The 27,613-nt window shown below is 39.2% G+C and overlaps 4 protein-coding genes and 2 non-coding genes across 10 annotated transcripts; 3 read left to right on the forward strand and 3 right to left on the reverse strand.

Annotated features, from left to right (window-relative positions):
• Nucleotides 1-165: 165 nt before the first annotated feature.
• LOC117780665 (L-2-hydroxyglutarate dehydrogenase, mitochondrial) lies at nucleotides 166-2,451 on the forward strand. Its single transcript, XM_034617290.1, has 3 exons — nucleotides 166-522; nucleotides 578-1,441; nucleotides 1,985-2,451. Exons 1-3 carry the CDS (start codon nucleotides 383-385, stop codon nucleotides 2,376-2,378), a joined length of 1,398 nt encoding a protein of 465 aa, XP_034473181.1. The 5' UTR covers nucleotides 166-382; the 3' UTR covers nucleotides 2,379-2,451.
• On the reverse strand, nucleotides 2,426-6,326 carry LOC117780664 (transport and Golgi organization protein 6). Its single transcript, XM_034617288.1, has 3 exons — nucleotides 6,144-6,326; nucleotides 3,847-6,084; nucleotides 2,426-2,961 (listed from the first exon to the last, which is right to left on the reverse strand). Exons 1-3 carry the CDS (start codon nucleotides 6,202-6,204, stop codon nucleotides 2,468-2,470), a joined length of 2,793 nt encoding a protein of 930 aa, XP_034473179.1. The 5' UTR covers nucleotides 6,205-6,326; the 3' UTR covers nucleotides 2,426-2,467.
• A 566-nt stretch (nucleotides 6,327-6,892) lies between these two features.
• Nucleotides 6,893-19,428, forward strand: LOC117794433 (AP2-associated protein kinase 1). 4 transcript variants are annotated; one of them, XM_034635017.1, is made up of 9 exons: nucleotides 6,893-7,551; nucleotides 9,702-9,835; nucleotides 9,905-10,038; nucleotides 10,491-11,043; nucleotides 11,107-11,738; nucleotides 12,051-12,346; nucleotides 13,144-13,392; nucleotides 16,131-17,539; nucleotides 18,923-19,428. In XM_034635017.1, exons 1-9 carry the CDS (start codon nucleotides 7,404-7,406, stop codon nucleotides 19,004-19,006), a joined length of 3,639 nt encoding a protein of 1,212 aa, XP_034490908.1. In that variant the 5' UTR covers nucleotides 6,893-7,403; the 3' UTR covers nucleotides 19,007-19,428. The 4 variants fall into 4 exon arrangements, with proteins under 4 accessions (XP_034490908.1, XP_034490907.1, XP_034490906.1 ...); XM_034635016.1 differs by having other exon boundaries at nucleotides 16,131-17,682; nucleotides 17,842-19,400; XM_034635015.1 differs by having other exon boundaries at nucleotides 16,131-19,400.
• Trnac-gca lies at nucleotides 9,203-9,274 on the reverse strand. Its single transcript has one exon. It is a non-coding gene; the product is annotated as a tRNA-Cys (tRNA).
• A 574-nt stretch (nucleotides 19,429-20,002) lies between the features above and the next one.
• LOC117794434 (selenocysteine methyltransferase) lies at nucleotides 20,003-21,761 on the forward strand. 2 transcript variants are annotated; one of them, XM_034635020.1, is made up of 3 exons: nucleotides 20,003-20,306; nucleotides 20,415-21,103; nucleotides 21,169-21,761. In XM_034635020.1, the coding sequence occupies exons 2-3, from the start codon at nucleotides 20,468-20,470 to the stop codon at nucleotides 21,580-21,582; spliced, it is 1,050 nt and encodes a 349-aa protein (XP_034490911.1). In that variant the 5' UTR covers nucleotides 20,003-20,306; nucleotides 20,415-20,467; the 3' UTR covers nucleotides 21,583-21,761. The 2 variants fall into 2 exon arrangements, with proteins under 2 accessions (XP_034490911.1, XP_034490910.1); XM_034635019.1 differs by having other exon boundaries at nucleotides 20,003-21,103.
• An 841-nt stretch (nucleotides 21,762-22,602) lies between these two features.
• Nucleotides 22,603-22,674, reverse strand: Trnam-cau. Its single transcript has one exon. It is a non-coding gene; the product is annotated as a tRNA-Met (tRNA).
• Between the last annotated feature and the right edge of the window lie 4,939 nt (nucleotides 22,675-27,613).

Consider the following 27,613-nt stretch of genomic DNA (forward strand, 5'->3'; position numbering starts at 1 on the left):
AAAGTCGGGTAATATTTGCAATTAAACATTCATTTGTCACTCTAAATTCCTTGTTTACTTTTGTCTCAAAAATATGCTAAATATGCACAAATGTTAACGCAATTAAGAGCCGGCAGACGTTGTTAACGCATTTTTGCGCACAGCGCCTCTTATCATCAGCTGGAACAGCTGTTATACCGCCCACCACCCACTCCACCACAACACATTCAAATCCAGCAATAAAGTAACATCTAGCTGCTAAAAATTCTTCCACTCAGTTGAGGTGACAGCGTGGACGATTTAGCAGTCTAGTTTCGGTTGTATTTCGGGCAGCAAGGTCAAGCAAGGTCTTTTGCACACAGAGAGTGAAAGTAGAGTAAAGTAAACAGAAATACGAAACAAAATGTCACAGCTGCTAAGACAGATAAACGCTCAGTTTGCGGTGCGATTTTCTCAGGTTGGAGTATCGCTAAGGGCAACAAACTCAATTGAGGATAGACAGCAAAGAAGATTGCAGCACAACGCAGCGGGCGGTGGCAACCGGTAAGTGGACTGATCAGTTATCACGATAAGATTAATCAATTAACCACTCGAGCAGCGATTATGATCTTGTTGTGGTGGGCGGTGGCATTGTGGGCGCGGCCTCAGCTCGGGAAATATTATTACGGCATCCAAAGCTCAAGATTGCCGTACTGGAGAAGGAACCCAAGCTGGCCATGCACCAAAGTGGCCACAACTCGGGCGTCATCCATGCGGGCATCTACTACAAGCCGGGCACGCTGAAGGCCCGTCTCTGTGTGGAGGGAATGCATCTGGCGTACAAGTACTTGGATGAACACCAGATACCCTATAAGAAGGTCGGCAAATTGATTGTCGCCACGAATGAAAAGGAGGTCGTTCTCCTCAAGGATTTGGAGCAGCGTGGCATCCAAAATAATGTACCTGATCTGCGAATGATCGAAGGAGATGAAATCCAGGAAATTGAACCCTACTGCCACGGCCTTAAGGCGCTACACAGTCCACACACGGGCATCGTGGACTGGGGACTCGTGACCCAGCATTATGGCGAGGACTTTAAGAGAGCCGGCGGTAACATTCATCTCAACTTTAAGGTGACCAAATTCAGCGAGACTCAGGATGGAGGCAGTGCCGACTATCCAGTGACCATACATGGTGCTAAGCCCAATCAGACAGTGCGTACCCGCAATGTCCTCACCTGTGGTGGCCTTCAATCCGATCTGCTGGCCGAGTTGACCGGCTGCCCGCGTGATCCTCGCATTGTTCCCTTCCGCGGCGAGTATCTGCTGCTCTCCAAGGAGAAACAGCACATGGTGCGTGGCAACATTTACCCAGTGCCGGATCCTCGATTCCCCTTCCTGGGAGTGCATTTTACGCCCCGCATGGATGGCTCCATCTGGTTGGGACCCAATGCAGTCCTGGCAATGAAGCGCGAAGGTTACACGTAAGTATTGAAAACGTCAGTTTCTGCTTAAAATCCTATTTAATATCTAAAATAAAAACAACTTGTATTTGTTGATTTTTATTATAAACATTATTTTTAACTACTATTTTTGATTTCCATAAATTTAAATTAAAAATGATTAAGTTTTAGTATTTGTTGCCAAGCTCAAAACTTGTCGATTTTTGTTACAAAAATTAAAAATTTAAATGCAAATTAAGTTGTATTTGAAAGATAGTAGAATGTTATATTGAAAAGAGATATTTTATTTTTTGTTATTTAATCTTATTTTCTAGATTTATTATAAATTTATTAGAATTATAAAAATTAACTCTTGTTTGCAACTTCCTTCATAAAAATACAAAATAACTTCTTTATTAAATTATTACTATAAAATAAAAAAAACTAGAGCAAATAGGAGAATACAAGTTTTCCCACTAATTCAGATAATTTATTTTCTATCTGATTTTTTCTAACTTACACGTATATATGAAAAACTTTTACTTGTGATCCCTGTAAAATAAATTATTTGTTCTGCTTTTCCAGTTGGGGCGACATCAACCTCTTTGAGCTCTTTGATGCACTGCGCTATCCCGGATTCCTAAAGATGGCTAGCAAATACATTGGCTTTGGCTTGAGTGAAATGTCCAAGTCGGCGTTTATTAATCTACAGGTTAAAGAGCTGCAAAAGTACATACCGGAGATCACCGAATATGACATTGAACGCGGACCAGCTGGAGTGCGTGCACAGGCGATGGATCTCAGTGGTAATCTGGTGGATGATTTTGTCTTTGATCGCGGCGTGGGCACCGGTGCTCTGGCCAAACGTGTGCTCCATTGCCGGAATGCACCATCGCCAGGTGCGACCAGTAGCTTGGCAATTGCCAAGATGATGGCCGACAAAGTGGAGACGGAGTTCTCAATTGGCAAGAGCTGTTAGATTGGACCACACCCGAATCCCTTAATTGTCGTTTGCATTTTTATATTTTTAATATAAAATTATGTATATTTGTTAAGCTTTGTACTTTCTCAGTTTAGTTCAAGAATGTGTCGCTTCTTGGTGGCAACTGGTTCCTTAATGCCCAGCACTTTAATCTCATGCTGCAGTTGCTCCACGGGTTCGGTACTCAAGAGTTGTCGACACTTTTCATTCAGCGTTTTCAGACCGTTGGCAGCATGCTGACGCATTTGACAATCACAGGATTCGGCTGCTTCGATTGCGCGGAGCAGTCGATAAATGGGCAGCAGCATCTCTTGGTAGTCCAACAGGCTTTCCATGCCGGCCAATAGCTCGGCGAGCACAAGCAAGGCTCCTCGTTTGGCAGGCAGATAGCGACCAGTGCTCAGCTCGGCATCGATGAGCTGCAGCAGTTCCTGAAAGAAGCTGTGCACCTGGTACGCCAACAGACGGCACAACTGCGACAGGTTGGCAAACGCCGAGGTGCGAAACTCGTCCAGAGGTGAACGAGCGCCGTGTAGGAAGCAATTGAAGAGAACTCCCTTATAGCGATAGCATAATGGACCTGTTGGGCAGGAGATTAGCATTAAAAATATCATGAAATAACACCGGAACCGATTCCGGAACCGTTAACTAAAACTAACCGTTTCATTTTTAGTACCTAACTGAAATAAATTCTCTGCCTAGAACCGAATACCAAAACGTTAATACCGGTACGGTTAAAGAGTTGACCAACTTCAAACTGTCATTACTTGATCAAAACTGAACCGATTTTCAAGCGGAATGTCATTTTGGTCTTGATTTGGCCTCTTAATTCATTTTGCATTCAAATTTTATTAAATTCTTAGAAAAAAATATTTTCCTTTAAACTCTACTAGAAATTGATTTCGATGCTTAGGGTCCCTCCTTTGAAATTTTGAAAATTCAAAATTTTAAATCTCAAGTTTTCACTTTTAATCAACTTCCAATATCGTAATTACTATAAAGCAACACTTTCAACTTGATTCTGAGACCTTTTATTTTTTGTAAAAAATCATGAAAAATTGAACAAAGATTTGGACTTGTTAAGTGGCTAAATCCGCAGTCTGACCAACTTCATACTGTCATAACTTGAGCAAAACTGAACCGATTTTCAAGCGGAATGTCATATTGATCATGATTTGGCCTCTAAATTCATTCTGCATTTAAATATTGTTCATTTAAAAAATTTAATTATTTTTGACCAAGATTCGATATCGATGGTAAGGGTCCCCCCTTTGAAATTTTTAAAATTCAATATTTTAAATCTCAAGTTTTCACTTTTAATCAACTTCCAATATTGTAATTACTATAAAACAACACTTTCAACTTGATCTGAGACCTTTCATTTTTTGTAAAAAATTTATATTTGTTTCGGTTTTATTCCCTGAAAAATATGTAATTTTTATCGGGATTAGCATTCCAAACATACCTATCTCCTGAGCTGCCTTCAGAATAGCCTCGCCCACAACGAGGCGATAGTCGAGCTCCGCTGTCTCCGACAGATACTCATCGCCGAGCATGTCCAGCACCTCGGACTCCATGATGTGCACCAGCTGGACAAACAGGCGCACACAGTTGAGAAACGTGTAGGACTCCTTGCTCTTCAGTGTGCTCAATGCCAGTGCCAGGATGCGGTGACATTGAGATGTGAATGCGGGATCCTTGTTACGCAGCGCCTCCAACATCATCTGAATGCCATACACCTGGAGATGTGGTTGTCGCTGCTCAATCAGCTCACGTGCCGTTTGAAATGCTCTTCCCGTTGGCTGGCCAGGATTCGCCTTGCCACTGAGCAGACTTAGCAACGGGATCGTCGCATTCTTGACCAATTGATTAACTGATTGCGATGCCAATTGTTGCAGTGGTTGTTCCAGGCGACGCGTGCTCTCCGCCAGCTGCAAGTGCTCGCTGCGCTCCAGAATCTCCTGTAGCAGCATCAGGATGACAACCAGCGTCTGATCGACTGCCTCCAGATTCCCAGCCAGACGTTGTTCCAATAGCTCTGTTACCAGTTGTATAAACTGTTTGCTGTTCGTCTCCGCCAGTTGCGCCTTGAGCGGCTCATGCCACACCAGCTGATCCAGCGCCACAAGCAGCTCCAGCTTCAGTTGATACTTTCCATGTAGAAACTCCGCCAGCTCCGTTTCCGTGGACAACAAATCAGTGGCTGATTTTTGGACAATTGTTGGTTCCGACAACTCTTGCACCATAAAACGGAGCAAGGAGAGAAACACTTTGCAGGTGAGCGTATGATTGTTGCCGGACATCAGCAATAAGGACAGTGCGCGACTTGAAGCAAGCTCCCGATCTGCATTTGTCACCTTGACTGTTAACAGATTCGTGTGGACATCGATGAAGATGCGTTGATGTAGCGATTTCCAAGGAGGATTTCCATCCACTTGCCAGCTAAAGAGACGTCGCAACAATTCCGGCAGCTCCTCAAGAGTTTCTCGGTTGTCTAGGCAACGGGAGATAAGGGCTGCCAATGATTGCCGCTCCGGAAGAGCTTCAGGCAACTGCTGATACAGTTGCAATAGTAGTGGCAAGTACGAAACCAGCACACAGCTGGGCAGGCACGCCACGCTGGAGCTGCAGAAGAGTTGCTGCCAGAGACGAATCCGTTCGCTTAGCTCCTCCTGCTCCCAGATGATGAGACCATTGATCAAGTCACTTGGTTCCGTCAGTGGCTGCCAATTGAAAGCTAGTATCTGTTGGATATTCTGGCGATTGGATTCATTCAACTCGTAAAGACGTCGCAGGCTCAGCACACCACAAATCAAGCTGTTTACGTCCGGCAATTGCAGGCGACAGAAGTCAAAGATTTGGCCGATCAAACGCTGCTGCAACCTCGCCGAGTATCCACGTTGAGCCACAATGTTGGCCACAATCTCCGAGCTGCGTGTGGGGTCCAAATCTTGAGCAGCAGCTTGTAGAGCAGCTACCAGGCTAGAAAATCCGTGTGGCGAGGATAATTTGGACAACAGCTGCTGGTGCAATTCCTTGGCCAGCGGAACACACAGATTCGGAGTCGCCTTGAGCAGCAGCACATGACGAAAGAAATCCGCTTTTGATTCGTTATCCCACAAATATGTAATCGCGGCGTCCAGCTGAGCAAGTTGCTCCGACGGCGGCTGCTGTATACGCAGACTCATTATAGCTGCCAGAAGATCCCGCTGCACCAGCTCCATGGCATTAGCTATATGCAACTGACGAACGGGCAGAAAACGAATGAAGAACTGAATACTTAGCAACAACAGGGATTGGGATTGGCTCGAAGGATCCCTGTTGCACTGTGCCTCCTTGAATACGGGTGATTTATAGAAATCATGGTGCAACTGGGAGCGCAGCGCATAATAGGACAACTCCTGTGTCGCCTGGATGCAGAGTTTTAGATGCGCCACCGATATTAGATCCTCTTTGGCATCACTGTGGAAATTTATGTTGCTGTTCAGCGTGTGCAGCACGTGCAGCAGTCGAACTATATAACAATTTGTAGTATTCTCAATGTCTACTGTTGCAGCCCATTCCTCTGTTAATTCCAGTGCGATGCACAATTCCTCCAATTGGTGTGGGACATCAATTTTAACATATGTCTCCAAGTGCCTCAAATTCTCACTGAGACACTGCGACGTTGCCTGTGTCGTGTTTTCCTTCTTATTTTCATTCGCTTTAACATATATCACAAATTAAGAATTGAATAACTGCCAACATACGTTTAACACTTACCCAATGCATGCTCTAAGCTTAAATTCTCCAGCAAAGCAAAATATTTCGCCGTATTAATCATTGCGCGCCAAATGCAAACAAAAACTAACCAACTTTTTTAGCACCAGCCGAGACTGAGACGGCACAGCTGATTTACAACTGTAGTAGCAGTGCTGCCAGCTTGTTTTCATAGTCATGTTGCAACAAAAAAGCTGTTTCAGCCCATTTTCAGATTGTTATCAATTTCCAAAATGTGTAACTTTAATAGAAATTTGAAAACAAAATTGCAGAGTTTTTGTTAGAATTTGGTCAAAGTCTTGAAATGAATCAAATTATACTACGTTGCACAACTTTTTCACCTGAAACACAACGAACTCCCAGCATTCGTACATTAAAATAAATGTATATCATATCTAATTTCGAATTAAAAAGTTTTACAAAATTGTTATTTCTTTCCCAAATTGTTTCTAAAAATAAACTTAAAAATTTAAATTGAGCGCCGGTTTTAGAATTTGATCATTTGTTAAAACTATGTGGCAGCGCCAATCAGCAAGTGAAGCGATAGAATGACACTTGCAATTCAGTTATCACAGCTTTCAAATGCAGCTAAATCTTGCGATAGACTTATGTTAATTATTACTGATTTTGTATGCATGCATGATAATCAATTCTCAAGTTTTCATACATATGGGGTCCCTGCAACTTGAATATCGTCAATACATTCGATTCATTCCACTACCATTTTGCTGCACAGCACTCGCTTCAATCGGGTGGCAACCCTTGGTTAGCAAGTTAGTGAAATCCAACCTTAATTGCACTAAAATCGTTCATTTTCTTGCTGCAGAGATTGTAAATAGTTATTCCGTGCAGATGTGAAAATAATGTGCAAATTCAGTAAATAACAATAATACCAAAAATCTAATTATCATTAATATATGTATTGCTGTAAACAATATACGTGCAAAGCAGGAAAATCGAACAACTTTCTTTTTCCGCAGTGTGTGTGTATGTGTCTGTATATCGCTGACATGCAAATGCGAAAAAGCGCAGCGTAAAAAACAAAAGTGCGCAACAAAGATATTTAATTAAACTTGAAAATTCGGATTAATTGATTCAATTTGCGGCTAGCTTGTCACGCCCACCATTGCCAAACACCTACGCAGCTCGGTCGCAATTTTACACACATCTCTGCCGTCGTCGTTGCCGTTGACGTCGACGCCGCAGTCGCAGTCGCAGTCGCTGCTGCAGCTGTAGTAAACAACAACAAGTAAAAATCGAAAAATGAAGAAAATCCTGTCGAAATTCGACAGGAATGAGAAATTGGAAAACTCGCACAACAGCTCCTCATCGAAGGAGACCAACAGTTTTGTTGGCAAGGTTTTCACAGTGGGACGCGTCACGGTCACCGTCGAGGATGTCTTGGCCGAAGGTGAGTGGGAGTTGAGAGCTTATCACATATATTGTGAGCGCGTGTGTGTGTGTGTTAATCTACTTATTGTTGCCACCTGATTTAAAGTTCGTCAGATAAGATAAAAATAATATTGGTGAAAATGGTGGGCGGGGGCGTAAGCAGATGCACACACATCATGATAAAGCTATTGGCGCCACTTGTCGCATGCCACACTTGAGTGGAACAAAGAACATGCGAGCCTTAGTTTTCTATTTCACAAATCAATTGAAATTGAATCAATTATGCATGTGAATTAAGCCAATAAAGAGAAATACTTTGTTTTTATACCCAACGCTCTTTTTTCTCGTTACCTTTTGCACAAATGCCAAAGTTCAGCATTGACACAGTCAAGTCAAGGCAAGGCTCAGATATATATTGTGAAATGTCCTTGAATTGAAGTGAATAATATCCTGCGGCGAGTGCTTGGTAAATATGCTTGCCAGACTATTTTATTTTTCAATTTATTATTTTCTTGGCTTTCTATGTGAGCGTTGTGGAGTCGCATTTTCACCTATTTTTACTTGCCTTCTTTTATTGATATTTGTTTTTTTCGGCTATTTTTGCAACTTGGCAGGCAATGTTGTTGCTATTAGCCGCAGACTATCGACGCTGCTGCCTGTCAGCTGTCGTTTTTGTTCAATTTATTGCACTATGAGTTGCCAGTGTTGGCAAATCGTTTTGCATCAACAAATGAAACACACTTTCGGAATGACTCAAGTGTTGGAGTGAGAGGCAAGACATAAGGAGTTCGCCGCACTTGACTATCCCCCTTTTTTCGCCGCTCAGCTGCTTAAGTGGCACCTGTCACCGTCGCCGTCGGCGTCGCCACCTTCATCTCGTTTTACGCTTTCAAATTCATATCTCAGGCTTTCTCGCTGTGCTACAATTGCGATTACAATTTGTGCATTGTTATATGTATTTACGTTGCGCTTCTGTTGCTGCAACCTTCAGCATTCATTAACATTTGACGTTATAATTTCACAAACGGCAACTAAAAAGTCAAATGGATATCGAGCACACTGCTACTGTTACATACATACATCACTGTTGTTATCTCATTGGTTTCTGCCCCTAAATGATTTGTTGTTGTCATTGTCATCGTTGTTGTTGTTGTACGTGACCTTCAGTAGTTGTATAAAATTGTACACATGTACCTATTATGTTCATTTGTATGTGTACTACGTAGCTTTTTATCGTTCATTGGAGTGGTTCATAATGCTGGTGTAAAAGGGAGAGTGCAGGGTATTATGACATGGGGGGCGTAAGCGCTGATATTACCTACGTGTTGTAGTTCTTAGAAACTTATATTTTAAACTCACGAAATAAACGCGCAATATATCATTTGATAAGATCTCGAAATGGTTTATTGGTTTTTTAAAACGGAAAATGTTTAATTTATGTAAATGGTATAACATTGAACTGTTACTAACATGCCATGTTAAACATCGAGTATATTAGAACAGATTTTTTTTTTCTTTGCCATTTTGTTTTTTTTAATATAGTTGCATTTTTGTAAGTTTTTCTATTATAAGAATAATAGATTGAAAAGAAGAATAAATATCATTAATTAGCCCATTTTTCCTTTCAAATAAAATTATCCTTCCATCTAAATTATCAAAAAGATTAATTTAGGGGACACCCGGGTTTGAACCGGGGACCTCTCGATCTGCAGTCGAATGCTCTACCACTGAGCTATATCCCCATGATAATATGCCTATAGTATGAAGCTAAAAGTGCTACCCTTCTTTGATGTTATTTTAGAGGACTCTACAAGGTGTATTGCGTATTTTGAGAACACGCTTTCTTTTGAATTACCCTTTTTTTTTTTTTTTCAAACACAGTCTTAACATACTCCATAAAATGGGATTCGTATGCTAATTTCCATGAATATATTACATATTCTTTTTTTGCATGTAAGCATGCTCATTAGAAACAAACCTGATAATTCAGTTATCATACTCATTAGACTACAGGTAAATAAAGCGAAGGTGTAATAACTGCTTGTTGGCCTCCAGTTAAATGTTATTCCAGCTGACAGCTGTCTAGACTATCTCTAGACTGTATTGAATTGATGTATTATATGTAAATTTTTACAATATTGACTAACTTGTGTATTGTTTCCATTGCAGGCGGCTTTGCCATGGTTTTTTTGGCACGTGGCAACGGAGGCGGCAGTGCATCATCAACAAAGTACGCACTTAAGCGCATGTACGTAAATAATGAGCACGACTTGAATGTGGCTAAGCGTGAAATACAAATTGCCGTAAGTAGTGAGACACTTCAAGTTAATCATCCCTTTAATTTATTAAAACATTTCTTTATTTCCTTGCAGAGCAATTTGAGTGGTCATAAGAATATTATTGGCTACGTGGATTCCAGCATTACGCCCACCGGGAACGGAGTGTGCGAGGTGCTGCTGCTGATGCCATTCTGCAAGCATCACATGCTGGCCATGATGAATGCTAGGTGAGTTAATGTAAATCCTTCAACCAAGTCCACATTTCAATCAGTAGAAATGATATTTAATTGGAAAATATAACTTATTTTGTAATAACTAATATCTAAAACGAGATCTTTTATACGATTAATTAAATAAAATAAATACTTAAAACGTATTAAATGCCAATTTTTATCTTGTTAAAAATTAAAAAAAAAGGTATTTATAATTTAAAAAATAAAAGTTGAAGTTTTAATATGATTTCTAAATAAAATTTGAAATGTAATGTTTGTATTATATAATATTTCTCGCCTATTCAGATAATGATAATGTTGTTTAACTTCATTTATTTATATCTGATTTGCGATTCCTGACAACTTCTTCTATTTTTTTTCCCTTAAGTAAATGTTGCTAGATTTAATCAATAGGTGAGAAACTTTTTATATATGATTAATAGTTGAATTTAAAATATATACCACAGATTACACGTTGGTTTTACCGAACCGGAAGTGCTAACCATTTTCTGTGATATTGCTGAGGCGGTGTCGCGTTTGCATTACTGCCAAACGCCCATCATTCATCGGGATTTAAAGGTCGAGAACATACTTCAAACTGACGGCGGTAACTTTGTGCTCTGTGACTTTGGTTCGGCAACAGCCAAGACATTGAATCCTCAACAGCATGGCGTTACTGTCGTCGAGGAGGAGATACAAAAGTATACAACACTATCGTATCGTGCACCCGAAATGATCGATCTTTATAGTGGTAAAAGCATTACAACCAAGGCGGATATCTGGGCGTTAGGCTGTATGCTCTACAAACTCTGTTTCTTTGCGCTACCCTTTGGAGAGAGCACGTTGGCCATACAGAATGGACAGTTTTCTGTACCGGATAACTCGAAGTATTCACGTGGCATGCATCAGTTGATCAAGTACATGCTGGACACGGACATGGAGAGGCGACCCAATATTTGGCAGGTGTGCGAAGTTGCATTCCGACTGGCGGGTAAAGAGAATCCTGTACAAAATCTGCACGTGAGTTGTCGATTAATTTGATAGCTTCGAATATTATTCTAATTGAATCTCTGGACATTGCAGAAAACTCCCTTGCCGAACTTTGAGCAGCTTTTGGTGCCGCCATTTGATTCGGAAGCGAAGCGGATCAATGCTGCCGCCAAGGCTGCAAAGCCGCAACAGAACGTGTCCCTTGTGGAGGCAGGCACCAGTGTAGCACCGCGCTCGCGTCCCAAAGGTTCTACATCGGTGCATGGCCAGAAAGCACTCGGATTAGGATTGCCGCCCAGTCCCTTGCCGCGTCAGAATATCACATCACCACAACCTCAACCTGTTGTGGAACAATTTCAAGCTAATTTCCCGGCTATGCCGGCTGTTGCTACGGCACCGGCAGCGGCTGCAGCTGTCCCTGTGGTAACAACAGCTGCAACTGCCTCAACAACAGCCACAACAGCGGTAAACAGTTTGTTTGAATCGAGCGTCTATCCGGATCCGTTCAACGAGGCTGCCGCAACAACAAGTGCGACTTCGACAGCAGCTGTGCCGGCTGCACTAAACGATGCTGTCGGCGAGCAACCGGAATTGACGGTCAATGAGCTGACTGGGTCGAGCAGCGATGGCACGCCCACTAAACACATGCTGACACCGCCCAAACCAAGTGCCCAATCTGGCGGTGGTCATCGTCGCAATGTGAGCGACACTTCGGCCTTTAACAAGTAAGCTTTAGCTTTGCATATGTATGTGTTTGCTAACATCTCGATGTCTGTATCTGTATCTGTATCTGTATGTGTATCTATGTGTCTGCTTTTCTCTTGTTTTCACCTTCCTCTCTATGCCCTCTTTCTGCTTGTTTTCCATTCATTCATCCATAAGAGTTACAAATGATGATGACGCACAACCGCAAAGTCAATAAGAACTTGTGTGTTGCATGATTTAATTGATTTGCAATCTCCCTCTCTCTATTCACAAACAACATCGTATTCATTTCCAACTCTCTCATAATGCATTATTTTGTTGCGCCGCCACAGAACTTTTGCCAATGAGACCAGTCAGTTTCTTGCGCCGTACAACAACAACATTGCCATGTCTGGAGATGGACCACAGAATGTGACACTGGCCAGTGCTGCATCTAATCCTGGTATCTATGCCAGCAGCGGCACAGCAGCCACATCGTTGTCCAGCAACGAGTTGGCACGTCAAACAATGGATAAGCGTGTGGAGGCATGGAATCCATTTGAGGAGGAGCAGCCCTTCAGTCAAATGACTGAGGATCACATTTTCGAGGCCGAGTTCGATAAGATCCGTCAACGTGGCAGCCAGGGCAGTGAGTACACTTTATATTAACAAGAACGAAAAGTTATCTTTGGCATGCCGAAGATTTAAATGATGGCAGACATATGCTAACATTTTAAAGAAAATTTCGGGAGGATTTATAAGGCAATACGAAACACCCAATCTGTCAGTTTGGCTGAATTATACCAAGAAACTACAAAGTCTTTATTATACTAAAGCTTTATAATATAGTGATCAGATTAGTGAAGTAGAAATACGTCAAAAAATTGATTTGTTCCGGAAGCGAATTTTAACTACTTTAACTAAATTATTTTGACGATTTTTATGAAAAATCGATAGCTTAACCCTAATTTTACTCAGCATCAAAATTTTTAAATTCAATTTTATTTCAACACTGATCACTTTTTCCATACTTTCCCTATGACTCTTTTTCGAAAACTTCAAAGTGTCATAACTTTGTCAAATCGTATCCAATTTTTATCACTATTTGGACACTAATTTAATTATGCATTTAATTAAATTGTTCTCCATGACTGTCCGTTTTTTCTATACTTTCCCATTGACACTTGTTTTTAAAACTTAAACGGTCATAACTTTGTCAAGTCTTAACCAATTTTCTTGCATAATGTATATTTTTTCATCATTGCTTGATTTCTTGTTTAACTCTGGAAAATACAAATCAATTCAGATCTTTGTCCTGACTAAATACATATATTTTTCATGGGTTCTTTAGTGCGTTAAACACTTTAAAACGAAGTTAAAATACCCATCTGCAAGGTTGTTAGTTCGAATCAAGGATATAAGCTGACATGGCTATTACTTTTGCAGGTATAACGGCCAAGTCAGCTTCTACTACGTCAACGTTGACGCCAACGGAACAGAACGCAGCGGTGACTGCCACTGCTGTGGCAACGGGAGCGGTATCATTGGCAGCTGCAGCGCCAACTGCAGTGGCAGCGCCAATTTCCGTATCGCCGCATCCACAACCGGCGATCGCTGAGGATCCATTTGGGTCGGCGCCATTTAGCTTGCCGCCCGGACTGCGTGAGAAGGCGAGCTCACTGCGCAAAACAGGAGGTAAAGCATGAAATTTGTAATTTTAAATGTTGCAAAGCCAGAAATACGTTTAGTTTCTCGATTTGTTGCTTTTGTTGCTCTCAATCTCTCGATCTAGAAAGTGAAAATGATTTGAACGTAGACGTAGTCTATAATACCCCACCCACAGTAGAGTAAACAAGCAACAGCTACAACAAGCACTTCAGCAACAACAACATCAACTAGAACAACAAGTATAACATCAACAACTACAACAACAACAACATCAACAACATCAGTGGGAGAACGCTACAAACAACAACTGCAACGGCGAACTGTAGACATACAGAGAGAGAAGGGAGAGAGAGATGCTCATCCAATTGCTTCATAAGTAGAGTAATCAGTAGCTGTTGTATACCTACTTCACAAACAGACACTAATTAAGAGAAAAGTGAGAGAGAGTATGAGAGAGAGAGAGTATGAGAGAGAGAGAGAGAGAGAATGAGAGTGGGTGAAAGCTTTAGAGTGCCATTTATGGTAGATTAAACAATGATCCCCATTCAGCGGGTTGCAATCCATACAAAGCTTACTTTAGAATGTTTTTTTTCCTGTGAATATAAGAGTGCACTTAATACTAACCACAAGATCTTCTCGGCAAACAACATCTGGTATTACACATAAACTAATACAAATTTTTAATAACAAGCAAACAAAATGGCAAACTGTTTGTCTGTCAGCAGCACAAAACCTGACACTAATTAATTATAATCTTCAACTTCAATCTAAGCGCTTCTAACAATATCAATTCTGGTGCTGGTCTAATGCTAGATAAACAATTAATTAACAAACTTAGTAACAGTAATTAGTGGTTGTGGTTGAATGTTACCAACATGAATTATATATCAATATTTTAAATATACTTTCAATTGTTTTGTATTTGTTAACTTTACAAAATGCTTGTATATGTCCAAGCCACATCTGTAGATTTATCTAAAAATATCTGTACAATGCCTTTGACATATAGCTTATAATTTCGTCTAATTATTGTATATTATTATGTGCTCCATTTCTGTGTGTTTGTAATTTAAAATAAGCTAAAAACCAAAATAAATGACAATTATATAAATTAAAATATCATAAATGCGATAGAAAGTATTTAGTGAATATGTTTTTCTTAGCAATAATTTGCTGCATATCAAATTATTTAATTAATTCATTTAATTTTAATATTCGAAACGTGAAATTCAAAAGTTTTATTCAAAACTACTAAAGATAATAAGTTGACTAGGCTCTACTGCTATTGCTCAAACAAATTGATTGATATAACAGAATTAGAAAGTTAATGTATTAATTTAAAATCCTTACATTTCTTAGTAATTTTTTCAACTTTTTTTTAAAATATATTTTCCCATAAATTTAACAAGTTTACGTCAAGCTGCGTTCGCTGCGGATGTGGCAGCAATTACACAAATGAAACAAATCACAAATATTGTTAATATCCAAAGAAATTAAACAAAGTCCAATCGTTGCCAGACAATATACATAATAATGAGAAAAAGTAAATTAAATGCGATTTATTTTGTTGCCAATTCGAAGAATATAGAGATACAACTTTTCGATTTGATGCCAGTTCCTTAATAAAAACCACAAGCAACAATTAAAATGTTCAACTAGCTATTAAAACAAAACCATGTTAATAACTGTACATAAAATAATCAAATTATAAACAATTGCACGAATTATTCCAAAGAGCAAAATTATAGTTTTAGTAAGCAACAAACAAATGAAATGAACATGATAGAAACAAGCGCATAAAAGCGAACAATTAAAAGTCAGGTAATAAGAGATACAAACACTTAATGAGCTAATGCAAATGTAACTAACAGATGACAGTTATATATAATATATACACATAAATATATAATATATTTTATTAACAAGTTACAGAGCCAGCAATGCGAAGAGTTTTATAATAAGTTAAATCCAAGAAATGTATGATAGTTAAGGCAGCAGCGTTTAAAACTGATTTCAATTGCAATAAAAACCAATCACAAGCAAATTGTAAACTCTAAATTTAATTGACTAACATTAAAAATACACAAATTTCAAATCAAATGGGAAACAATTTAATTACTACTAACACAAAGGCTATGCACAGACACAAATGTTTAGTTTTATTAAATTAACTTATATGTTAGTAATTATTTGTACACCGAAATAGAAAATTCAATTATTAAATTCTAATTTTCATATATGCACATGTAATTGAATTACTAATTTTAAGTAATGTATGTATAATTGTTGCACACTTATATTTTTGTTTCAAAGAAATTAACTTTGAGTTTAGTTTGAGTACAATTTATAAGTAATCGTTTGATTAAAGCTAAAAATATTAATTTAAAGAAGAGATCATACCTTAAACACTTGTCTGTGCATAGCCTAGTTATAATATGCCCACAAATCATCGGTTCGCTCACACTAAAGGATATCGGGATGATGTTTTCAGTCTCTCGCAGTCTGCAGATTTGTCGCTACATGCCTAATACCCAATGTTACACTCAGACATGAACACCTAAATACACTCACACACTCACACAATATATTGTATTACATACCGTATCATATAAACCTAATCTTGACCAACTTGTCTCAGTCAAAGTGTGTATCATTAAGTTAGAGAGAAGCTTCCGCTAACATTCACACACCTCCTCCACCCTCCACCCGTAATAATTCGTAATCTCATTACCTTACTGCATAAAAGTACTTGATCTCATCCACAGCGAAATTCATCGTCAGCTGCTCCACTGGCTCCTCTGGAGTTACGCCCAGCGTAACTGGAGCATCCAATGCTGTCTCGTCCTGTTCATCCAAGTGGCTGTTGTCACCGACGCTGGAGGAGGATAAAACCTCGCTGATTGGCAAACTGAGAACTGATTCGGATGTGGCCGGCTGTGGACTCCAGGGTGATGTTGCCTCCAGTTATGTCAAGTTGCCGCTGGAGGATCGCAACAAGTATGAGAAATTGCGTAGCAATGATCAGCCAACATCCGATGACTCGGACTCGGAGTTCTTTCAGCAGGACAGTGACGATGGCGGTGGTGGCGGTGGCAGTGGCGCCAAAAAGGCGGCCATCTTCAAGCAGATTGTAACGAACAACATACCCGAGACCATACACAAAATACAGCAGGTGGCCTACCACAAAGTGGACAAGACCACACATCTGCCGATTGTGAAGAAACTGCGTCAAACGGCGACCACAAAGCGACCCTCGCCATCCGCCCAGCAGGCGGCACAGCAGCTTAACATAATGGCTGCCGCGGTGGCGGCACAAGCTGCCCAGGCTGCTGAGGCTCAGGCGGCGGCGGCGGCCAATGCCGAGTCCGATGATGATGCGGATTCGATTGGATCTGCGAGCGATTTGCGTGCCGAGGATGATGATATCTTCGATGAGAATCCACGCGTCACGCAGTCCAAACTGCGTCGTCCGTTGCCCATGGACATGGACGGGATCAGCGAGAGCGTGAAGACGTGCAGCAGCTCGGCGTATCATGCCGAATGTGAGAGCGTCACCACGCATGAGGATGATGTCCGCAGTCGAGTCGTTGTCAAGGTGCGTATGCGTAAGAAGGATCGCACCGCTGCGGTCGCTGCCAGTGCCTGTGGTGAGGCCTGTACAGGTGGCACTGGCGGCAACACCGCCAACGATGAACTCAGTCCAACGTCCAGCGATTTGTTGCACAAATTCGGCGATCGTCCGCTGCTGCTTGATGATGAACTGGATTATGGTTCCGGTGAGAGCAAAAGCAGCACCGAATCCGCTCCAACTGTGGATCAGGAGCAGGAACAGGAACAGGAGCAGGAGCTGGATGTGTTTGCCATGGCGCCATTTAAGCTGCCCGTTGGCAAACCAATTAAACGCTCGACTAAACCAAAGCTGACACAGGCGAAATCAAAGCCAAGTGAGCCCGAAATGTGGACCTCAACTCCTGTCAAGGGAGCGCCGGTCACGCCGGTCAGTCAGGCGGCCAATTTTGCCATTTTCCCAGCACAGCAACAAGAACAATTGGATGAGTTCAATGAGCCCATATTTAATCCGTTTATTGAGACGCCAGCGAGACAAGAGCGGGAGCTGTCAATGGATGAGGTCAACGATCAGAGGGATCTCTTTGGCTCGGAGCCATTTCCACAGGTAATTCGCAAATGTGTTGTCGTAACGCCAGATCAGGCCCAAGCCCAGATCCAGATGCAGACCCAGACCCTGACCCAGGTCAAGAACCCAAGCCAACACCAGCTACAGCTCCAGTACAACAACAAAAACAATAACAGCAGCAGCATCAATAACTATAATAACAAGAGTAATAATAATAATTTGAAAGTGAATGCTGCCTCAGTTGTGACAATTAATCATTCGATTATCATTAATAAAACGCCCGAGCCGTTGATCAATCAAAATCCGAATTTAAAACCGAATCCGAATCCCATTAGAGGCGTCAGCAGCAGCAGCAGCAGCAGTGTCTATGTGAATGTGCCCTCCACGAGCTGCAGCTCCAGCTCCAGCATAACGGCACAAGCCCCACCAGCAGCCGCAGCACCACTAGCACCATCAATAGCAATATCTCTTCCTATACCTCTACCATTACCATTACCATTACCATTACCGTTACCATTACCACAACTAGCACCACCTGCAGCAACTGCATCGACTGTGGCAATTGCGGCATCCCAGCCACCAGCTGCACATTTCAAACCGATGCTGGCGATAGCCGATAATGGTTTTGTGCAAATCTCTCAAGATCGCTGCTCGGACTTCACGCCCGATGATGAGGAGGAGCCCGTGGTGTTGCGTGGTGCCGATTTGGTTGCAGACAGCGACACTGTCACCGTCGCCGTCAAGCCAAAGAAGGAAAAGTCCCATTTGGTTGTAAGGGCATTGCCGTCGAAATTAACACAAAAGGTCAAGGGTCATGCGTATAAAAAGGTCAGCGCTGCCGCCTTGGGCTCCACATCGTCCCTTAGCTCGGGCAGCAAACAGAAGCATCAACGCCTACAGTATCAATCCCATGATGATGACGATGACGTCGCCCACGATGAGAACTATGAGAATCGTGTTAGCGGCGGCAGCGGCAGCGCCAGTCGTAATTTTCAATCAAACACCATACAGAACTCGGCCAAAACGGGATTCAGTAATATGAGCTTTGAGGATTTTCCATCCGATCAGGAAATCGATCGCATGTCCAAGACGATTCCATTCGAGGTGGTGCGCAAGGAGAAGATGCTGCTGGAGGCTGAGAAGAAATTTGGATCGCTAAAGCGGCGCAATAATCTATTCTCTTAGAGAGCGAACGGGGGGAAGGGCAGGTAGCCGTAGTTGTTATCAGTTGTTATCAACGTCAAAGAATAGACTGAGACTGAGCATGTTTATTTTTGATTTTTCGGACATTGGCATTGGAATACGAGTATCGTGGCATTTGATTTTCTCTCAGTATTTATAATTAGTCTTTTTTTTCTTGTATTTCGAATTCTTTTCCATTTCCGTTTTGTACTTTATCATTGCATTTTGCCCTCATTACAGTTAGCCGCCGCCACAGAAACAAACACAAACACAAAGACACACACACACAATGAACTTCCATGCACGCAAGCAGATAAAAAATAGAGCTAAGTACACAGCAGTTACATACAGTTAGTCCAATTGTTATGACAACATAACAAATGCACATATTTTATTTTGCAAACAAAAAGATATATTTTTTGTTCTTTAATTATTGAGATACATTTTTAGAAATAAAAGACAAATATGTAATTTTTTATATTGTCAAAACAATTACTTGACACACTGTATATACGCTATAAACACCACATTAGCACATCTAGCAATTAGCAATAATGGCAGATAATATTGTATTTTTTGAGCCAAGTATTTCTCTGGGTATCTTTTTCAACCAGAGTTCAAAAAATTGAAGATGAGATAACTGCAGCTGATCTTTGAGCGTTGATTGTATAAGAAACGAATGATTATAAATAACTAATAAACAATTGATATATATCTATATAATATTACTGTTATTTAGTGCAAAAGAAACACGTGTGGCACATTGAACGGAATGCTGCATGTGAATTACCGCGTAAAACAAAAATGGATTAGAATTTATACAATGCTTAAGTTGACCAAAGTTTGATTTATTATTGTTTATGGCATTTTCAATTTATATGCAAATTTATTTATACTTACATTACTTATACATATATATATATATATATACATAAATGTGATTATAATCCTTTTAATATACAAAAATGATCAATTAAACAGCAACAAACAAAAATACAAACAAACTATTATTTACTAACAAAAAAGGCAATAAATATATGGCCACAATTGTTTAAATATAATTCGTACTCAATGTGTTTATGAATATGTATTATTATCGACTATATAAATTATAAATATGTATTTATATATACCTTATATATCAATATATCTATTATATTTTATTCTCAGCGAATAAACTTGTTTCACCACAAATAGAATTGTCTGCTGTACAACTTATTTTGGCAACCATTGTTAAAGGTAGCAGATGTAAACACTAATCAGCTGTGCAGTCATACAATATGCACAGCTTATTGAACACGCACTGTAGTCATTGGCGGTGTGCATCAATATTTTGACCGCAACTGTAGCCATTTATCGCATGTAAAAGAATAAGGCGCAACTGTAAGCACAAATCAGCTGTGCGACAGCGTGTATGTTAATGAGTATGTGTGTTTGTGAGAATGAACGAAAGTGAATGTAAGAGCACGACAGATAAGCACAATACATATGTATATGCATATTTATATCAATATATGTATGCATGTGTGAGAGTCGCTTTTAGAAAAGTTGCCAGCAACGATAAATGAAAAATCGAGCGTCGAACAAAACAACAAAAGGAAAGCAGCAAATATCACAATCTCAAGTACGTAAATAACTAAATACATGTGTTTAAAAGTATCCAAAAAAAGGAGAAGAAGAACAAAGCGTTCAGTAATAATATTCAAATCGAGATATTAAATTTCATACGCAGTTCAATTTTTGTCACGTGCCCAAGAGAAGTATAAGCAAAGCAGAATAATAATAATGATTCCATCGTTTACCGGCAACTGGAATCAGGTAAGGGAGAAGCGGCGTGTTCTGGTCAAATGCGGTGGCTTCTCAAGCCAACTGGCCCGCAATGTCACCGACCAGGTCGATGGTGATCCACTGTGGGGCTCCCGTTTCGATGCCACGCATTCGGAGGCCGTGGTGCAAACACATTTGGACTTTTTGCGCAAAGGTGCTGACATTATATTGACTAACACCTACCAATCCAGCGTCGAGGGTTTCATGAAGCATTTGGACAAGACGCGGGAGGAGAGCGTGGCCTTGATTGAGAAAAGCGTTCATTTGGCGCGCCAGGCAAAGTCGCAGTATCTGGGTGAAATGGCGGCCATCAATGGTAACATTGCACCCACCATGCCCTGTATATTGGCCTCAATTGGACCGTATGCAGCACACTTACACGATGGCTCCGAGTACAATGGCAGCTATACCAACCTGGTGAACTATACGCAGCTGCAGGAGTGGCATGTCACACGTATCGAGAGCTGCCTGCGGGCGGGAGTCGATGGTCTGGCCGTGGAGACGCTGCCCTGTCAACTGGAGGCCTTGGCGGTGACCGAACTCATACTCACCAAATATTCAACTACCAAATTCTGGGTGTCCTTTCAATGCAAGGTAAGTCTATTATTTGATGTGGAATTATTTTAGGAATACCTCTAATTGCTCTTAATTTCTTACAGGATGAGACTAGTCTGGCACATGGTGAACCCTTTGCCCAGGCGGCTTTGGCAGTTTGGCGCTTGGTATCGGACCACAAGGCACAGTCACGTCTGCTGGGCATTGGCGTCAACTGTGTGAATCCCAGCCTTGTGACACCCCTCTTCCAATCTCTGCTTACCATCATGCCCTCGGACGAGAAAATACCCCTTGTTGTCTATAGCAATCGTGGAGAAGTCTATGATCGCGATCGTGGCGAGTGGACGGGCAATGGTCTAAATGTGGTGAACTTTGTCCACGATTGGATTGCACTTGGGGCATGCATCATCGGCGGTTGCTGCCGTGTCTACCCAGATGATATACTCGAAATTCGCAAATGCATTGATAACATTGCCCAACAGGGTCAATCGGAAATATGCACGTCCCTAGTTTTATAGATTATTTATAAGATTTGCTCTCTAAATGATTTTTAAGATACTCTGCCTCAAACTTTTAGTGTACGTCATCTGTGGGTATATGTTTCTGTTAGTTCAACTCATTTCAGGTCGTTAGGGTTGAAAATAGTTATGTATATTAAATAATGCTAAGTTATGCTTATCTACAAAACTGTTCAAAATCCGCGTTTTCATTGATTTTTTGACAAACGCGAGTTTTCTAGTTTCCTGATTTATGTGTGGATATTATTTAACTTTCACAAGCCAAATTGAAAAATCTCCGAAAAAATACGACACCCTTTTTTTCATTTGAAATTTCACTCCAGCATTTATCCGTGAAATTCACGTAAACTCATATATCAAGTTGATATTTCCAGCAAAAGTGTAAAATGATTTTTTGACTAAAAGCCACAAAAATGTGACTGCAAATTCCAATGGCTACCCCAGGGCCGCGCTCTGGGAAATGATTCATTTTATTTGCAGCTTTTAGTGATTTGTTATTGTAAAAAAATAAATAATGGAAAGAGCATGAATAAAATATTTTGGCCAACAAAAATGGGACTCCAAAGTGCTGTAAGACTACCGATTGGACATTTTAATCCACGAGCTAAAATTTAAGAGATTTGTTGTCAATAAATTTGATTTGATTAAAAAATAATAACCCTGCGTGAAAAGCTATCAATGATTAATTTTTGGTATAATCTTAAGGCAAATTATGTGAACAAGTAAATACCTAAGCCCTTTACAAGGAGTCAGAATCTCATTTTGCTTCAAAAATAATATAATAAGTGGTTCTAAATTTAATTTTTAATAAATAACTAAAATATAAACTATTTTTCTTGATTTTATTTATTAATATTATTGTTGTTTGTAAAAACATGAGAATTTTTGATCTTTTCTGTTTATTTTAAACTATAAATATGTAAATTTATTAAAAAACGCAAAATTTTTAGAACCCAAATCGCGAAAAAATATAAAATTAAAAAAAGTAATCGCAATCATTTTATATTACCAACTGTTATATAGCAGAGCAAGGTTTCGATCCTCGGACCTCTGGGTTATGGGCCCAGCACGCTTCCACTGCGCCACTCTGCTGCTTGCAAAAGTCTTGGCCAAATGTTAACTAGAACTCAGACAGTCTCATTATTCTTTCATGAAAAATACAGCAGGACGTTACTGCAATAAAAAAGCAATATTAATAGAATTGCGATTTTTGTGTTTTATATTTATTATTAATTTAAATTAGTATTGAGTAGTTTGGGCGCCTTATTAAACAGCAAAGAGATAAGTTAAAATTTTGATTACTCTTTGATGATTTTCCCCTTTGTCTTTACCAACAAATACTCGAAAACCAGCAAATATTTTGACTTTGCAGATGACGGAACGTGATTGGGTATTTTTATGCTCCTGCCATCGTCAAGTTGATTCGCTAAACTTAAATGAAAGCGAAGCAAGAACAAAAACTATCTACAGACACGTTCAAATGGTGAATATGTAGAAAAAATGGAAGTTGCGAGATTGTTTTTGCGGTTTTGTTTCTGCACACGTTTTTGATATGAATAAATTACTAAATATAACTGGCACATGCACACTTCTGTGCATCAATCAGATAAAATCAAATCGTACCGCCACAATACAAAAATTCAACCCTCCTTCTCAACATTGAGTCCTGAGATGCGCGACATACGCATAATCAATGGTTGAATCTGCCAGGGATTCGGGATTTTGGCTTCATTCATGGCATTTTTACATTTCAACATCATTAAGTAGCACAGCATGTCGACAGTATGCTAATAACTGTCAAGCCCACTCGTACAAGAAAGCATAAGAGGATATTACGCATACGCCCTGTTGTGTATGCACCTCTGTGTGTGCGTGTGGAATATAAACTATATTTTATGCGACGGCAATGCAAAAACTCTGTCATGTAATTCATATAAAAGTATAGAGCTTGCATAAGTATTCTGCATTTCTGATATTAAACATTAATAAATATTTATTGCAAAATTCTAGAAAAATCATTAAATATTTGTGGAAATTAAGGTAACATTTATATTTTCACTACTGTTTTACACAATACAAACAAACCGCTTGTGGCTGCCAATTGGCCTGAAAAAAAACTTTGCGTTCACAAAATGCCACTCGACTTGTTTCTAGCCCACATGCTGTCCACAGCTGTGTGGTTGGCTTCTTGAGTGTTGATACAAACAATTTATGTTATGTACCACTAACTACGGTCAGCTTGTTTCATATTTTTATTGTCTTTTCTCTATTCCTGTGGCTGAAATAACTTACCTTATGTTGTGGACAGAAAAACGAAACAGAAAGCTAAACCAGACAACAATGTTTGTCATGAACTATAGACCAATAGTTTAACAAAATTATTAGATTTTATAAATCGTTAAAATTTGGTTTTTGTTCTTTTATCAATTTATATGCTTAAAGATGTGCTTTTCAACAATAAGTGACGCCGGTTTTGAAAACAACTTCTTCAACTCCAGTTATGTCACTTCGTGAATGATAGATTTATGTATAAGCCTGAAGTAAAGGATAACAGCAGATAACCTGGAGATCCCTCCAATAATTCTGATTAGCTCCTGACATAAAGTGTCTGATTTATCTATAATTTGTGTAAACATATCGTCTCAGCTTCAACTATTCCGAGTCCCTGTTTCAAAACAAAAATACAAATTTGATATCCTTTAGGGCAACATTTGGGAAATGTTTTTTATTTGTTATGCAACCCTTTAATTATGCAAATTTAAGCAGCCCGGCAAAGCGTTAATGTGGCCAACCATAAAGTCTGTGGCTAACACGTGCTAAGAGCCCAAAGAAAAGGTCTGAAAAGTCAAATTACAACTTTGCTTAATCTAATTAATGTCAAGTCTTTAAGGCTCGTAAGTGCAAACATAATTTGTCTTTGGGTTATAAGCAGACATTACTATAAAAGATAAACAAATATATTGGGCTAAAGATTGTAAATGTAGGAAAACCTTTTGTAATTTATGTTTATTGGGTGTGAGATGTTATTTTAAAGTTGTCAAACTGGATGAATCGGTTTTAAATATTAAATATAATTAAAAATTTGATTAATAATTGAGCAACAATGCGAAGCTGTCAGCTATTTTAACACTCCAGGCAACTTATTAATTCATAATCGATTTTAGCCATTGCTTTTGTTATATGCGGTCTGAGCAAATATTTGCCTTAGTTAGAATATTAAATTTCAAATTCTTTAGAACATTACCCTATAAGAAAATATGTTATGCTAAATAATCCAAACTGCAGTATGTAAGTGGTATATCTTTGAAGTGACTTTGCTGTAAACATTTTCTGGAAGTTTAGATAAATTTTATTAGAGTATCGAACAACAAAAATGCGTAGGAATTTAAGTCTCGTATATATACATACATAAAAGCAGAGGCTAAACTACAGGGTATCTTCCAATCCATTTCCATTTAAACCACTTTAAAAGGTTTAAGAGCTAGTAGATAATATAAACTGCACTTTTATTAGCTATAAAATTGATTTATTTTATTATGTAATACACATTCCAATTAAGTTATGCCTGTCAGAGAAAAGAGTTCTTTATACTTAATTCTGGTAATAAAATTGAACTAAAATTAAAAACAATTTGTGTGAAGTCATAAAAAGCCAATCGTCTGGCAATTTAATAGCAGTTAAAACTAGACATAAATCAAAATGCAAATTTCATATTTATTTGTTCATCGAGCTTAATACGCAACAGAAATTCAAAATAAATTTATCTTCTGGTAAATAAAAGTCGAACATAGCTAACATAGCTAAATCTTTCTATGTACTTTTAATTACTTCTTTGCTTAAGCAATCAATTTTTACAACATATGCATTTATCGAAATGTACGAGTATTTACAGTCACTTGCCGCATACAAAAGCATCAACGAGTGGCATGCACCGTGAAGCAAAAAGCATGTTGCAAGTACTCCGGAAAACTGAAAAAGAGCGGAATATTTGCTGAAAATAAGTACATATGTTACATGGCATTTGCAAGTTGTGTGACATATTGATCTATCGTCTTTGTGTTTGCTGAAGCGACATTTTAAATGCAAAACTGAAATGCAGACGCTGATTTACAAGAGGGGACTTTCACCACAGGGTGATTCGATGGGGGATGGGGTAAGCAGTGCTAGACTGTATGGATAACACTTTAAAGGGACTTTTGCACTGACTGTTGCAGAGTCACATTTACTTATCGCTTACTTTAAATTTGAGCATAAGCATAAACTTATGCATTTAAAAAATAAATTTGAGTTAAAATATTGAAACATTTTGAGTTGATGTATCTGTAATACCTAGGAGTATATTCCATATAAATTTTGTGAATATTTTGTATATGCTATAATCGTCTTTCAAATTTGAATCAGTTTGAACAAAGAATCTATTAAGTTGGATGATTTCATGCTAAGTGTTAAGATTTCCCCTTTAGAACAATTTAATGCTAAGTATGGTCAATTGACATTCCTTCAGTTCTTCTATGTTCATGACATGAACTTCATGTCATGCTTTGAAATTAACAAAAACAGAACCTTTTGGTCATGCCAAAGGTCGAAAGTTCTTTATGGTTACAATTGAAATATTTTCTGACAATAGTAGTGTGAAAAAGAAATTTCAATGTGGAGCTGCCGAAAATATTGCGGCTACAATGACTAACAACAAAAGACAGGAAAAGCCAATGAAATTTGCTTTTGCTTAACTTTTCGACAACAATAAGTAAAAGGTTCATTTTTCTTTTTAGCAACGCCTCCCAAAAGGTTACAAAATTACTTAATTTTCTACTTGACTCCGACAGTTGAAATGTCAGTCATAACTTCGAGGCATTCCATTCCACACATGGAATAAATTAAAGTATATGCCAGGCTTGACAGACATTGAGAGTGTTGAAAGTTCAACAAAGTTGCGTCGATTTGTGGCCTGGCCTGCATCATAATTTGACACCTTATATTGAGTTTGATTTGAATTTGAATTGCGATTTGAATGGGGCATATACATATGTAAATCGTTATTTGATGCACGTGCTGGTCGAACTAAGTCCAACTTGATTTATGTTCCAAAATCAAATTGAATTTTTATGTATTTGGCTTAACCTTTCAGGTGGTTTCATCCAAGCTGAAAACAACCTGAGGGTCTTTTAAATATTTAGTAACCAGGTCGACAGCAACACACAATATGACAGCAAACAACGAACGTCGTGTGTCAACACAATCAGCATAATAACTGAGGGTCACAGGAGCCCTACGGCTGCAATAAAAGTGGATTAAATGCAAACATGTGTGAGGTTGTTTGGGCCATTCTGTGTTTGGGCTTTGAGATTATAACCAACGTACACTCACACAAACACTCACCGAGTGTCATCGAATTAGTTAGCCCTCCACACAAATTGATCCCTTGGTCGCTTGTGGCAATATCAAAGTCAAACTTAATGCCTCTTGATTTTCGTTATATGCCACATTAGGCCCCAAAAATCACGACCCGGTTCAAGCTCAAGCATTGTGGGCAAGAAATTTAAGTGCACATTTCCCTATTGTCCGGTAAAACATTTCAAATTCGGTTAAGCAAGTGAGGGCAACCTAGATTTCTTGACAAGCCGGGTAAATTAAATATACTTTATATAATTTATTTAAACTTAATTTGCACTTGGTAACACATGCATATGTGTGAAAATGGCTTTGTACGGACAGATTTCTGGTTTGCAATTTGTTGAAAATGATAGTAGTTATATTAATTATTACCCTTAATCTATTGAGTACTGTATTCCAACTCAGCATCATAAATCCGCCACTTTGCTGCAAGGAACTCAGATATTAACATCTCAACTGTTGTGCTCTAATGTATTTTTATAATAAATCATAATTCATATATTTGATTTACAATACCCGAAGATATATTTATATCATGTGGATTGGCCTGAAAATGCGAAATTAGCTGAAATTCATTGCATACCTTTAGGTTAATTTGGCAAGCCTACACTTGGTATTTATTGGCTATTGAGTTAAA

This window comes from Drosophila innubila, assembly GCF_004354385.1.
Source record: "Drosophila innubila isolate TH190305 chromosome 2L unlocalized genomic scaffold, UK_Dinn_1.0 4_B_2L, whole genome shotgun sequence".
Lineage (NCBI taxonomy): Eukaryota > Metazoa > Arthropoda > Insecta > Diptera > Drosophilidae > Drosophila > Drosophila innubila.

Bases quoted from the DNA above. Each gene is read 5' to 3' on its own strand.
- LOC117780665 (XM_034617290.1), top strand. From the start codon at position 383: ATGTCACAGCTGCTAAGACAGATAAACGCTCAGTTTGCGGTGCGATTT. The intron at 523-577 runs GTAAGTGGACTG...CCACTCGAGCAG, and splicing joins GCAGCGGGCGGTGGCAACCG to CGATTATGATCTTGTTGTGG. The intron at 1,442-1,984 runs GTAAGTATTGAA...CTGCTTTTCCAG, and splicing joins ATGAAGCGCGAAGGTTACAC to TTGGGGCGACATCAACCTCT.
- LOC117780664 (XM_034617288.1), bottom strand. From the start codon at position 6,204: ATGATTAATACGGCGAAATATTTTGCTTTGCTGGAGAATTTAAGCTTA. The intron at 6,085-6,143 runs GTAAGTGTTAAA...TATATGTTAAAG, and splicing joins AAGCTTAGAGCATGCATTGG to CGAATGAAAATAAGAAGGAA. The intron at 2,962-3,846 runs GTATGTTTGGAA...CCTGCCCAACAG, and splicing joins GAAGGCAGCTCAGGAGATAG to GTCCATTATGCTATCGCTAT.
- LOC117794433 (XM_034635015.1), top strand. From the start codon at position 7,404: ATGAAGAAAATCCTGTCGAAATTCGACAGGAATGAGAAATTGGAAAAC. The intron at 7,552-9,701 runs GTGAGTGGGAGT...TTTCCATTGCAG, and splicing joins CGAGGATGTCTTGGCCGAAG to GCGGCTTTGCCATGGTTTTT. The intron at 12,347-13,143 runs GTGAGTACACTT...TTACTTTTGCAG, and splicing joins TCAACGTGGCAGCCAGGGCA to GTATAACGGCCAAGTCAGCT.
- LOC117794434 (XM_034635019.1), top strand. From the start codon at position 20,468: ATGATTCCATCGTTTACCGGCAACTGGAATCAGGTAAGGGAGAAGCGG. The intron at 21,104-21,168 runs GTAAGTCTATTA...AATTTCTTACAG, and splicing joins GGGTGTCCTTTCAATGCAAG to GATGAGACTAGTCTGGCACA.